Here is a 14597-nt window from a genome sequence, read left to right as displayed (position 1 = left end):
AAGGTCACTTTTGACACTTGTTTGACACTCACATATCCGATCCATATCGTTTCCATATCTATTATTTGACGTATCTTAAAGTTAGAATATGGCTGCTCGGCGCACAAGGCGTATAAAAATAAATAAATACATGTTACAGGAGAATCTTACACAATTCGACCTAACCCCACAGTAAGCTCAATAAGGCTTGTGTTGTGGGTAAATACTTAAATACATAGATAAATATCTGTACAGAACACACAAATCAATGCCAGGATTCAGGATTTGAACCCGGGATCTTCCTACTTCGCAAGGTCACTACCGACTATGCTAGGAGGCTGTATTGTATTATTTTGATTTAATAAGCAACTTAAATACTTGTCATCAAATTGTTGCGATTGTTTTCATACGAAACGCGATAGAAGTACCTATTGACGAATAAAATTAATTGAATGAAAATATACGTTCTTTAAAATCTGCTCTCTCTAATATCTTATATGTAACCGAAACTACATTTATTATTTTAATCTTATCAGCAGTTTTTTTTTTCATTATTAAGTAATTGTTGATTAGATTACAATTTCATATTTTAAAGTCCCACAATCACTTTAGACCCACGATTCACTATTTAATCAAACAACTAATAAGTCCTCCATTCACATCAGTCATTCCAGTAGCTCGCACTAGCACTAAACGGGGCACGAACTTTGCCACTTCACTTAAAATACGAGCGCGTCTAATTCCCAAGATGACCCAAGTTGCTCGGAGTGCGAAATTTGCGCCAATTTATACGCCAGGTGCCAACATTTATAACGAATTTTGTTAAGAAAAATTTAAATTGATGTTTAGCCATGAATCCCTAAGAAAGACGCGAAATATGGAATAATTTGATGTCTTGTGTATTAAAATTACAAACACGTGCCGTAAAAGTATAGAACTTTGCCTTTGAATATAACTTTGCCCACCGCGTCACAGTTCAGTAAAAGCTTCAAAAAGTGTATCTGTAACTACCTACTTTTAAGTTATTTAGCTTTCACTGAACTGTGATTCGGTGGGCGAAGTTATGTTAAACGGCAAAGTTTTATACTTGTATGGTAGATTAACTGCTGAATTAGTAGAATAATATAAGTATAAATAGATAATATCTACGTTTTTATTACTAAAATACGGCTGCACTAAACATATTTAACAGCAATAAGTTGTAGCCAATAGGTACACAAAGTTATTTACGATACAAGTGCGAAAAATAGGAAATTCGCAACGAAAGTTTTAAATCGACACGAGTAAACTCTATAAATTTTGCTGACCTGCTTTTCTTACCTCCACCGATAAAAAGTAGGTCTCTATAATTACCTTTTTAGGGTTCCGTAGCCAAATGGCAAAAAACGGAACCCTTATGGATTCGTCATGTCTGTCTGTCTGTCCCTCTGTCCGTCTGTCTGTCCGTGTGTGACATAGACAGCCACTTTTTTCCGAAACTATAAGAACTATACTGTTCAAACTTGGGAAGTAGATGTATTCTGTGAACCGCATTAAGATTTTCACACAAAAATAGAAAAAAAAAAACAATAAATTTTGGGGGTTCTCCATATTTAGAACTGAAAGTCAAAAAAATTTTTTTCATCAAACTCTGTGGGGTATCTATGGATAGGTCTTCAAAAATGATATTGAGGTTTCTAATATAATTTTTTTTCTAAACTGAATAGTTTGCGCGAGAGACACTTCCAAAGTGGTAAAATGTGTCCCCCCCCCTGTAGCTTCTAAAATAAGAGAATGATAAAACTAAAAAAATATATGATGTACATTACCATGTAAACTTCCACCGAAAATTGGTTTGAACGAGATCTAGTAAGTAGTTTTTTTTAATATGTCATAAATCCCCTAAATACGGAACCCTTCATGGGCGAGTCCAACTCGCACTTGGCCGCTTTTTTTTCTTATGCAGCTACCACATAAATAATATGCGTAGCAGTATAAAATATTTACTAAATTCACAAAGTAACAAGTATTTGGACCACACCAGCACATTAAAATTCATGCCACGTTGCAAGGTGCAGGCTGATTCCTGTGCATTGTTGTAACGTAGGCATGGAGCCAACACAAGCTCACGTACCCAAAACATCACAACTTGTATACAACTTCCTTGCACTTACGCCCTTTTGACTTAGACTAACCCGTAGAATTAAAGGGTGACAAGTCTAATGTAATTTCTCAGGACATACGTCCGTTTGCTTTAAAAAGAACGTGTGCTTCTAGAGAATTCTAAAAACGAAACTGTAATTAAGAGTAATCTGTGTGAATTTTTGTGGTTCTATTTTGCGACTGGGCTTGTATTGTGAAAGGAAACTGAGGTGCACTGCAAATTGTTAGCTCGTGTAGTTTGTTTGGGATGTAATGAGCTTTGTTTTAGGTAGAACGAATTGAAATGTATATAAGTAGATTATTTTCGTAAAATAGTTCACTGAGTAAACTATTATTAAATTGTACAACGGGACTTAATCGCGTATCTAAGTTTTAAGACTTACTAGCTCCGACGTTTCGAGGACGGCGTTGTCCCCGTGGTCTCGGAGAAGACTGGCTTAAGTTGACATCAACATCTTCTAACCGCGCGAGTTTTTCGAACTACTCGCAATTGTACCACTACCACCAGTTTGACACTGACATAAACGCCATGGAGAACGTAATTTACTTTCTATAGTTTCTATGCATCTCGCTCGTACTCGCATATTAGGGCAAGCGAGATGTATAGAAAGTAAATTACGTTCTCGAAAGCGTTTATGTCAGTTTTGACACTGTCAATGACTCATGGTATGGGCTTTGGTCTTGTTTATCCGCTTGAACGTTTTGCGCACTAGGGATGTCACTCTGTCGACACACAATACTAACGATATTAGATTTATAGACTGTCGGGATTTAAGTCCCGTTGTACAATTTAATAATGTGTAAAAATCGTGAAAGTTTAAAACAGTAAACTATCATTACCATATACATTTTCATTAGTCGTGGCAGTAACAATGATAGTGACCCATTGACGTATAATATCTAAGGACGGGCTAATGGGGCACTAAATATCGTACTAAAGTCTATTTTTTTATTCCGTAGACTAAAATGACGTTTCATTGTATGAACATCATGTGTCATTTCATACTATGAAATGTCATTTTAGTCTACCGAATAAAAAAATAGACTTTAGTTCAGCGGTGCTACCTACGAATTCCAGCCAATCGTGCAGTCTAACGCGACTAGTTGCGACCAATAGCGCGCGTAATGCGAACTCGTCAACCAATCGCGCGCGTGATGCGAACTCATTAATCAATCGCGTTGTAGCGATTTCACACCGCTGTACTGGCCCCTGTCATGCCTCATTATTATTGCCCATAAAGCCAGTCCCTAGATATCTATGTCAATAGTGACCATTTGCCAAGATATTAACCCGACTGTACAGGTACGGTTGAATTCACAAACATCTCGATAAGCCAACGTTCTAAAAATATATTTACATATCTAATTTATATAAATATTTGACAACTGGACTATACGCACATACACATAACCAATAATTCATTTTTTTTCGTACAATAAAGTGTTTACTTACTTTCTTACATATGCTGTTGCATAATATTATTTCTTCTAGTATTAGGTTAGGTTTGTGGTCTTATTTCGCGCGGAGAATAGTATAAAGATAAGATAAGATAAGACAAGACAAGATAATATAAAAGATATTACTTTATTCAAGTATACATATTACAATGCGCTTAAACTAAAAACAGCATAAAAGTATTTCTTCTAGTATTAGGTTAGGTTTGTTGTCTTATTTTGCGCGGAGAATAGTATAAAGATAAGATAAGATAAAAGATAGTTTATTCAAGTAGGCAAATTATAGTGAGTCCACTAAAATACATATTATGTAATCCACCCTTCTGTAACGCCTATAATTATGCAATAAATGATTATCTTATCTTATCTTATCTTATCTTATCTTATCTTTAAATATTTAGTCTGTGCAGGCAAATTTAGGGACTAATAGATTGGCTTCGGATTTACTGAACCAAATGAGGTTAAGCCGAATGCAGTTGAAATTTGTTTCTCACTTTAGTTAGGTATGAAGTAATAGTTAGAGTACCGATTCTAAGTAGGTACCTATATTTGTTATTGTTTGACCTTGTTGTTATACAAGTTGAACTTTTGATGTGTGTTGATGAACTGAAATAGATATCATACACTAAAGTAAAAGTGACCAATTCCACCGGGGGCCGAGGCGGGAATAGAACCTGCGTCTTCAGCTTACGCGGCTAACGCTACGTCTTACGTAGGCGAACAACGCGCGAACGCCGCGCGGCCGCCGCCCCGCTTCGCGTCTAAATCGCTCACGTACGAGTAGGACATACCTATACGTATCAACGGTTTGTTTCATCCTCGCCGCGCCGCGCCGCGCCGCGCCGCGCCGCGCCGCCGCCGCGCCGCCGCCTCGCCGCGCCGCGCCGCACCGCGCCGCGTTCGCGCGTTGTCCGCCTACGTAAGCCGTAGCGTAACGTCCTGACCACTAGACCACCATACTATACTTGGACTTTGGATGGGTTAGGTTCGTGTGAATCTTAAGGATGACCAACGCTAGACCGGGCTGAGGCCGGGCCGGAGCTTCCGGCGCTTCGTTTTCTATGGAAAGCACCACGTGATCACCGATCAGCCGTCATAGAAAATGACATGTCAGACGCCTCGGCCCGGGCACGGTCCGGTCTAGCGTGAGTCATGTCAATCGGCTTTGGGCGATCCAAAATATACTGATGGAAAATGTACAGTAAGGAATTATTTATTCTCTGAATTTAAAGTTATTTCACATTATAATACGTCGAAACTCGAATATCCTAATTCAGTCACTCTTTATCAGCGTATTAGCTTGTTAATGGTGCCTTTCTTGCAGAAATTGGCAGGCGAGCTTAGGGTTAGAACACACAGGGTGTTAAATATTGCTAATGACATTATTTCAATTTCGTTTTGATGTCAGTACCAATAGGTACCATGAGTGTCAAATCTGACATAAGTATGCGCTAACGCCTTCGTTCTTAATTTACTTTGTATCCATCTCGCTCGCACTAATATGCGAGTACGAGCGAGATGCATAGAAAGTAAGTTACGTTCTCGATCGCGTTGATGTCAGTGCCAAACTGGTGGTAGCCACAAGTAAGTTTGAATTAGCCTCAAAGTCACTGTAGCTTCGCCACATATCATCCGCTCTGTGTGTTCCTGCCCTTACTCTTAATACCCTTTTTTCATAGTATTGGCCCGCTGCCAGAACACAAAAACTTGGTAGCAGCAACTTGCGTCAATAATGCGAAATTTATAGCCGCAAAATGATTTCTTATTCGTATAATAAAATGCTCGAGTAATGCTCGCAACAAGTGGGGAGATTAAACGAATGTATCTGGATATATTAAGCTAGAAACACAAGAATGGAAATGGGAAATAATGTTGGATTGAGCTAATGATTCGATTTGTAAACATTTTCTATTTTTAGAGAGGCATGTTAATGTACATAATAGCTTTTCCGTAGCTAAATGTGGATGACGTTTGATAAATGACAACCTACTCGTAACTTAAGATTGTACAGTCGACTTCAAAGATATGTTTACGTTTGTCGCCTTATTACAAATGAACAAGGTTCAAGACCTTTTTTTACCACGGGCCGGGATGGTTATGTGGGACTCCCTGTTGTGGGCTAATGAGACCCCAGGTATACCCACTAAAACCCCTCTGTTGGCCGCCTCAAGGCTTTAAGGCGAGGCACGGGAAACGACCGGGACCATGCTTCCGAAACCCCGCCAGCGGCCGTCCTAACTGCGCACTCGTCTTCGGAGAAACTGTTTCCCTCTACTTCTTTAAGAGTGCGCCATTTTTTTGGCGCATTGGCTATCCCAGGGACCCTCATATAGGCGACAGACGTCCCCGAGCCTGCCGCCCACGGGTACCCTTAAGGGGGAAGTCGACGGTTGTACGCCAAACGCCTCCTTCCTACGCGCTTGCGGCGCATCGGTTGGGAGGCCGGATCTTCTTCCCTTTTTCTTTCCGCGGTCTCTTTTCTTGCCATTACGTCTTCGCAAAAAGAGACCACCGTAAGGTTCAAGACCTTAGCGAACCCACCCCAACAGGCAATTCTGCTCATTTGCCTCCTACATCACAAAAAACTTATAATTCAAAAGTTCTTATAAATCAACTTATAAATAATTTCTTGTTCGCAGGTGGGCTGGCTGCGAGCAGAAGACCAAACAGTGTTGACCATGCATGACCGAGCGGTGCTCGGCGCCCGCTACTCCGTCAGCAGGGACTCCCCTCGGACTTGGCAGTTGAGGATCCGGCCGCTTAGAGCTGAGGACCGCGGCTGCTACATGTGCCAGATCAACACGCAGCCCAGCATGAAGTGGCAGATCGGGTGTATAGATGTTTTTGGTAAGTCCTTGCTTCAAGGTTTATGCTCATTTTAGCGTGTCGTACCTCAATATGTGAAATGGACTCGTTTAGACATATCAATTTACTTTTTCACACCTCCTATTCGGAAAAGAGCTTTTTCTTCCTTGCTAGGCGGGATCAAAGTGGCACTTTTCCTCCCTGCTAGGAGGGATCAAAGTAACACTTTTCTGTTCTAGCACACTATTTTTACATTTTTTTGCACATTATTTTTTTAGCTTAAATAATCTAATGCAACAAACAATTAAACAAGCATCAGATTGTGTCAACACTAAGATTTTTTTATTTTCCTCATAGTTGGTGTGAAAAGCAGTATGTTTCACACGGTATCAAAATTATTTCGTCTTGGGCGTTAGTTAACACTTGAATCCCTCATTACGCTCAGGATTCAATGTACGCCCTTGACGGAAATATATCATTTTGATCCCTTGTAACACAAACTACTATTTCCGCCCCACTGTTAAGACTCTTTTTCCCAAGAATGTGTTGAGGTATCAAGTTCAAATTGGCATCACATCCAGTGAAAGCATATAACTGGAAACCGCCTTTGGGAACATTACCGTTCAAATTCTCGGGCCAAATTAGCACACATACACAATTACGCCTACATTTAAATAAGACGATACGTTTACAGAGCCTGTCTCTATTACACTAACGTACACAGCTAAGTGTAGATGAAATGAAAAAAAAAACTACCAATCAGCGACATTAATCCGCTAATAACCTTCTTGCTGTACGTACTGGCCGCTGAGAATTCGCGGTTCATATTTGATTAGAATATGACTTGGACAGGGATAGGTTTATGCCATACATTGAAGAACCAGTCAAATAATTCACGTATAATAATTTAATGCAGATTAAAAGATAACTACTTAGTTAAAATGTTGATATGAAATTAAATGACAGACTAACTCAACATAATTAAATATTCATTGTTGTATAAATGTATTCCGCTATAATAAGTATTTTGTATATTTTATTATCAATCTGTATGGCAGTGCGAAATCACGTTCAGAGCCCGTACCATGAGTCACTGACAGTGTCAAAACTGACATTTACGCTATCGAGAACGTAATTTACTTTCTATACATCTCGTTTGCACTAATATGCGAGTACGAGCGAGATATATAGAAAGTAAATTACGTTCTCGACGGCGTTTGTCAGTGCCAAACTGATGGTAGCCATACTGGTATAGTCTGTCCGTTTTTCTAAGATCAAGTACGCCATAGTAAATATATGGCGAACTTGATCTTAGAAATCGGACAGGCTATACAGCCTGCAAAATTTACATGGGTAGGTACACGAATCGGGTCAAAAACATTTGAACAGGCGGAGTCACAATAAATCCCCACTTTCAGTTCCAATGGAAATATTTTATATGTATATAGCCGGTCAAGCAAGTTTGTCAGTAGAAAAAGGCGCATAATTACAATTTTGTATGGGACCATAACCGTTCGCGTGCTTACATTTTCTAAATTCGCCGCTCTTTTCTACTGACGGAAATGGCTTGAGAGAGAACCTACATATATGTGACAGTAGAGGGTGGATTAAAATGATCAACATTTTGAGATAATGTGTGTATTTGTTAAATTAATTCAGTGAAAGCGTGATAGAAAAAAATGTATCTACATATAGGAGACCGGATATGATTATCTCACGGGTTATCTCATGAATAGAACATTATATATCTTGCCAGGCATCCACTCAATTTCATGTCTCTCTAATTGGACAGCTTTTTTCCATAGTTCTCTGCGAATAGCATATTGTGGGAATTTGAATGGAAAGTAATGTAAAATGACAATACCAAATTTGATTATTAATTTGAAATAACTAGGTAGTTTTTTTATAGCTCCATCTCATGAAATAAAAAAGGAAAATACAAATCTGTAAGAAGGAATTTATTACTACATTTATAATTACAGTGGAATCCGTTTATTATGACTCCGCTTATACTGACCAACCGCTTACTATGACGCAATTACTGTGCGAAGTTTGGTTTTCATATGAAATTCTTTGTGACAAAGTCGGATAAGATAACTTCGACCTATGAATACTATTTTTATGGAATTATGTCCGGTTATACTGACAAATTCGCTGGTTTTCGTGGCCGGCCCCACATCTTTCCCTGCGAGGACGTCTGTGGCGTTTAAATTGTTTTAGTTTTTACTCTCGGTGAAAGTTGATAATTGGTATAAGGTTAATAAAACTCATCTCTCACAAAATTGTTTGAGATTAATTTGGAAAAAAAAAAATAAAAAGTTTATCAACTATGCTTTATATGACATCCGCTTAGTATGACATGTTTGTTACTTCCCTTCAATGTCATTATAAGCGGATTCTACTGTATATAGAAAATACCTAAACCAATCATAAGTTAATAAAATAGTCTACTTCATTTGGCATAAAACCATCCCTATTATCCTCGCAATTTAAAAAGTCGTATGTTGTTATGAAAGTCGTATGCAGTTGTTACGTTTTAGCTTAGCACGGTAGTATTGAAAAAATGTCGTCATGTTTATTCCAAATTTTACTGAAGTTATCTGTTTACTACAAGTGAAAAGTGATTCCACTGTCCTTGATATGAACTAAAACAACTTCTGCACCACTTCACGACACATGAAGACATTTTTAATTACAAAAAAACGTAGTTTTTATAAACCAATTTAGCCATCCGTCACTGACTGTCATCTCGGCCGCACTGAAGTTGCCAATCGAACACTCTGTAAGCACCGCCTACAATCGAATACTTTACGTTGGGTCATAATTGAGCGGACAGAATACTTCCATGGTTTATATGCGTTCACTGATCACATCACATATACTCCTTGTGCACTGTTTTGTGAAAAACATCCCTAAAGGATCTTGTCGATCTGTCTATCATGACCCTTCTCTGGAACGTATGATATAAAGTTGACATTTAGTTCATATATGTATTTGAATATGCACGCTGATCTCACGATTGCTCCGAACAGTAATTACATAAAAAGAAATTTGTGAAATTTTTGTTTGAAGAAACGTCACTTTTGACACTGACATATCCGTTCCATATCGTATCTTTAGCAAATTGTTGATGTATCTCAAAGTTCGAATCAGGCCACATTTATATCGTCACTAGTGTCCAGTAGGGCTAAGATGGCCGTCAGTTTATCATTTGTCACCATGAAGTTCTAACAAATATGTAAGTGCAAAAGTGACGCATGGCATGACAGGTGATAAAAATGCGACCATGATAGCTGGTCTGGTATAGTTACGAAGTAGGAAACCTTAATTTGCACTAAATCGAGCTCACCTAAAGACGTGGCGATTCCGGGCTAATCCAATTAGAAGTTCCGTCGTTGCTCGAAATGAAAGACAAAGAGTACAAGCGGGAAGTCTTGTAGTGCAGGAACATTATGCAGTGGCAGCTAATTTACATTGTAAAGAACTTTCTCATATATTGAATTTATAGTCTTATGATTATTTTTAAGAACTCGTGATATTATTTTGCGTGTTGCAACACGGGTGTTGCGACGAGTATAGTATGACTCGCTTTTTGCACAGACTATGTTCATTGTGAGACGTGTGCTTGTGTAGCAAATATTATTTATTAAATTAAAAATCCCAAATTGTGCAGTATGGTCCAAAATAAAATAATTTTTTAGTGACTGTTATTATCTGAATACAAAAAAATGTTTTCGAGTAAAATTATATTTTATTTCTTGAAACTTAGAGTTTATATTCTTTTATCATTATTATTTATATTTACCTAAAATATTCGATATCCTATATGTATACTAGATATGCTACGACGAATGGCAAATAGTCGTATCATAATAGGAAGTTTACAGTCACGTACGACTTTTTGTTTTCGGACGTCGTTGGCTACTCGCAGGCATGTAGAGTTGTCTTATAGCATTTAAAAGGATGAAAAACCGGCCAAGTGAGTACCAGATCCGACTGGTATAAGTACTTGGCCAGTTTTTTTAGCATTTTAAATTCTAAACGCATAATGAACGGTTCTGTACCTAAGGAATACGAGTAACATCCAACAATAATTATTTTAAAACAAAATTGCCTGTATTTCAGACACTTGCTTTTAAGAAGAAAACAAACATACGGTTATGACATGACGCTATTTGTGACGCTTATGCTGACATTGCTGACACCTCATTAGTTGAATGACCATGTCTTAGGGCGTCCGCTAGCTGGCGCGGGTGCAGAGGAGCTACCGCGAAAACCGAATTTCGCAAATTGCGAGGATCTTTCTCTTGAACTCCAATGAAGGCTTCCCTTTAGAAAAACCCTGTCAAAGTATTTTTGATAAAGCTCAAAAATGGTTGATTTGAGATTGATTAAGTGCTTAACCTGTCAGATCCCAGTGGCTCCAATATGAGCCGGAATTGTATGGATTTGAGAGGTCCTGGGAAACGAGGGGTTAATGCTATCGATGTCGCCTTACAAAATTAGTTAAATGCTACCCCCAACCCCTAAAATCAGACGCCAATGTCTACCGCACCCCTTTATTTCCAACTGATTTCTGGGGCACTGATCGATAGCCCCACCTCGACTTGGTTCCGCAACTCTTTTAAATAGTTTCACCGTTGTTTATAATTTATCAACTGGAAAAGAACGAAATGACGAAGTTAAAATGGTGTTTTTGTTCACACCGTTTACACGTGCCAGGCGTACTCGTGTCACGGATAATACAGGATTATGGATTATTAGCAGAGACCGGAATTATTGAGGCATTCTTGATCTGTCATAGGGAGCTCTCATTTATCGTCTTCCGATCCAATACACATACATTAAATTGAGCAAGTTATTCATGTGTAAGTAGTTTCTTATGTTGCTTAAAAAAATGTTGTTTTGGCTGGCTGATGTTGATATTTTGCATGGGAGAGTCATTTTTTTTATTACGATTTTGGATGGGGTTGGTCCGATAGTAAAAGTTGCTCAGTATCCCCCTAAATTATTGCAGGTGACCAAATTTACACCCTGTATACAATATGTTTGAAGCATATGTAATTTAATACTTAGGGGTTTGTAGTTTGGCCACACAGCAACAAAAAGTTTGGTATTGTAAAATTCTATCGACAATTTTTCCGATCCGATATACCTAAAGCGCTGCCGTTACTTTACTCCACGGGCCCACAAAATGCCGACAAAAAATAACATAATAGCCCACTCCCACTCTATACACTAGGGGTTTAAAACCAAATGCGAACCAGGACTGCGTAAAGCGGCTGTAACAGTTCTGATGAGTATTTGATTGCCAACGCGCAACCGTTGTGATAGTGCGGTACCTGTTTAGTCCATGAATCCCGAAATTCCCGGCTTTTAAATAAAATTGGAAATTCTAACTCTTGAAGTAGCAGGAACCTGCTCCCGGACAATTTACGTCATTTAAATTTAGAATTTGATTGATTAAAATTAAATCTAAATTTACAACTACTCAAAAATGACGTATGATGTATGAAAAGTAACGTAGTAAAGGTTTCAAATAGATTAATATAACATACTTCTAGATCCAGTTAAAATTTTCCCACAAAGGCCTACTACTTACTTTCGGATGTTGGGTAGTTCCTGTAATATATGTGCAGGGTGCATAAAGGAAAGTCACACGTCCGTTCAGTAGGCGATTTATTATGAGACTGGCGGTAGGTCCATAACTCGTTACGTATATACATATCATTACTCTCTTCTTAAACATAAACATAAATAGTCTTAAAAAAAAGAAAAACTTCAATCTCAGTCGGCCAACAAAACTCTTATCATTTAAGTACCTATCCACCATTACCACCGTTATACATTTTAACAAATAAGTAACTATCTCTTACTCTCTTCTTAATATGTACTACATAAAAAAAAACTATATCTACACGTCACAATGCTAAACTGGAGTGCAACATATGTAAATAGTTAACATCTTACTTTTTATCGGTAACTAAACAAGGTCATCGTAAATCGGAATGCAGATCAGCTGGTGAGCTGTAGGCATAGGAACGTACATAGGTAAGTATAACATTTAATTAAGTTGTTTACTCTCGCAGAAGGGTTACTGACCTTCCTGTAGATCAACGTATTTAAGTATGGCATTGATTCTAAACAGTAATATAGGTAGTATAACTTAAACAATTTAAATATAGGTAAATATTCATCTACACACATGTAACAAAAGAAAAAGTTTTAACAAAGAAACATTTATTTTATGATACCCAATTAACAACGTATCAGTAGGTTAACCTAAATAATTAATTATTTACTTACTACTATTTAGATAGGTAATTTATTATTGTCACACAACTAACTATTTGTGATCCTTATTGCCACGAGGTAAGGTAGGTATATCAATGGTAAGATTACTTATTGCTTGTAATAGGTATCGTGATAAAATCCTAAAAACAAAATTACCTAACTAAAATTTATATTTCGGTGGATTTAAAAGCCGGCACTCCCTAACATGGCGGGGTTGAGGCGGTTCCGGTGTCGGCAAGGGCGACGATTGGGGATCATTACTGGGACCAGCGGTAGGTGATGGCGGTGTACTGTGTCGCGTGCTTCCGGGTGTGATGACCTTGCGCGCAGGAGTATCTGGCGGTGTCGCCGATGATCCCGCTTGACCTGGCGTACTTGGAGTGACTGCAGCCTCTTTAGCCGTGCTCCCTTGTTCCGATGGTCTGCCCTGTGGTAAGAGTAAAGCTGATGGATCTGGTGGACACACTAAAACACCTGAACGCCGCTTTAGCTGATCGACGTGCCTATGGGACCCCCTGCCTAAGCTATCTAACACTGTGTAGTCGGTTGTTCCCTCTCTCCGTAATATCTGGCCCGGTGTCCATTTGGTGTCGCCCTGGTATTGCCGTGCCCAAACGAGTTCGCCCGGCTGAAATACACGTTTTATACCTGCAGTACTAGACATTTGTTTCTTTTGGGACTCGCGCGCCTTTTTCTCACAATCTGGTCTAATAGCATCTAATTTTGTACGTATTTGCCTACCCAGCATTAATGCCGCCGGACTTTCACCCGTTGTGCAGTGTTCGGTGTTCCGATAATGTAATAAAAATGTATTGATTGCAATATTTATATTTTGCTTTTGCCTAACAGCTTTTTTAATAACCTTTTTGATAGTGCGCACGGCATTTTCCGCTGCTCCGTTCGATGCCGGGTGATATGGCGCAGAAAACAAATGTTCAATACCATTAGTTGTCAAATATGCCGCAAATTCCCTACTAGTAAACGGCGGTCCATTATCTGATACAAATTGTCTTGGCAGACCCCAACGAGCGAAAGCTTCGCTTAGTTTTTCAATTGTATTACACGCGGAAGTGCTACATCGGGGGAAGACCTCCAACCATTTTGATCGTGCATCCACCAAAATGAGATAAGTTTCCCCACCTATAGGGCCTAAAAAATCGGCGTGCACCCTGGACCACGCTCTCGCCGGGAATGGCCACGCCGCGGGCCCGTGCCGGGGCGGCGCGTCGGCCTCGGCCGCGCACACCGTGCACGCGCGACACATGGCCTCCACGGCCTCATCGACGCCGGGCCACCATACATAACTTCTTGTGAATGCTTTAGTTTTCACAATCCCCATATGACTTTCATGCAATAGGGCCAATACTTTTTTCTGACAGCTCTGTGGTATTACAACGCGATGGCCCCACATAACACATCCTAATTCCTCATAAAGTTCGCCTTTCCTGTTATGATAAGGGCGTAAATTATCTATTTCTATTTCAGGTGGCCAACTCGATCGTAAATAACTTAAAACCCGACCTAAAATTGGATCTCGTTGAGTTTGTGTTTTGATTTCGTGGTAGTCCAACAACATTTCATTTTGTACAAAATGCAAATAGGTTTGCTCTGGAGGTGGGCCATCCATAGACGTCGCATTTTTAACCGGTACCGGCAAGTCCTCACGTATTCTATGTCGTAGGTATAAGCAGACAGCTTGATCGCCCACCTTTGCAATCTACTCGCTACCATAGCAGGGATACCTTGTTTTGGACCAAATATACTAACTAGGGGTTTATGATCAGTCCTTAACACGAAACGCCTACCATATAAAAACTGATGCAATTTTTCAAAACTAAACACAATCGCTAAAGCTTCTCTGTCGATTTGCGAATAATTACGCTCCGCGTCGTTAAGTGAGCGCGAGACATAAGCGACCGGCC

The 14597-nt window shown here is 39.2% G+C and overlaps 1 protein-coding gene and 1 long non-coding RNA gene across 2 annotated transcripts in view; both read left to right on the top strand.

Annotated features, from left to right (window-relative positions):
* The window catches only part of LOC134656367 (uncharacterized), a 335518-nt gene that overhangs the window by 145158 nt on the left and 175763 nt on the right, over window positions 1-14597 (top strand). The gene's annotated exons all lie outside the window — the stretch shown is intronic.
* Window positions 1-14597, top strand: part of LOC134656327 (limbic system-associated membrane protein-like) — a 64004-nt gene that overhangs the window by 16490 nt on the left and 32917 nt on the right. Inside the window, exon 3 of the mRNA XM_063511840.1 lies at window positions 6216-6423. Coding sequence (XP_063367910.1) covers window positions 6216-6423 — 208 coding nt within the window. The remainder of the gene's footprint in view (window positions 1-6215; window positions 6424-14597) is intronic.

The sequence above is a fragment of the Cydia amplana genome, chromosome 18 (assembly GCF_948474715.1).
Source record: "Cydia amplana chromosome 18, ilCydAmpl1.1, whole genome shotgun sequence".
Classification (NCBI taxonomy): domain Eukaryota; kingdom Metazoa; phylum Arthropoda; class Insecta; order Lepidoptera; family Tortricidae; genus Cydia; species Cydia amplana.
Note: the sequence above shows the minus strand (reverse complement) of the source record. Positions and strands in the feature narration are given on the sequence as shown.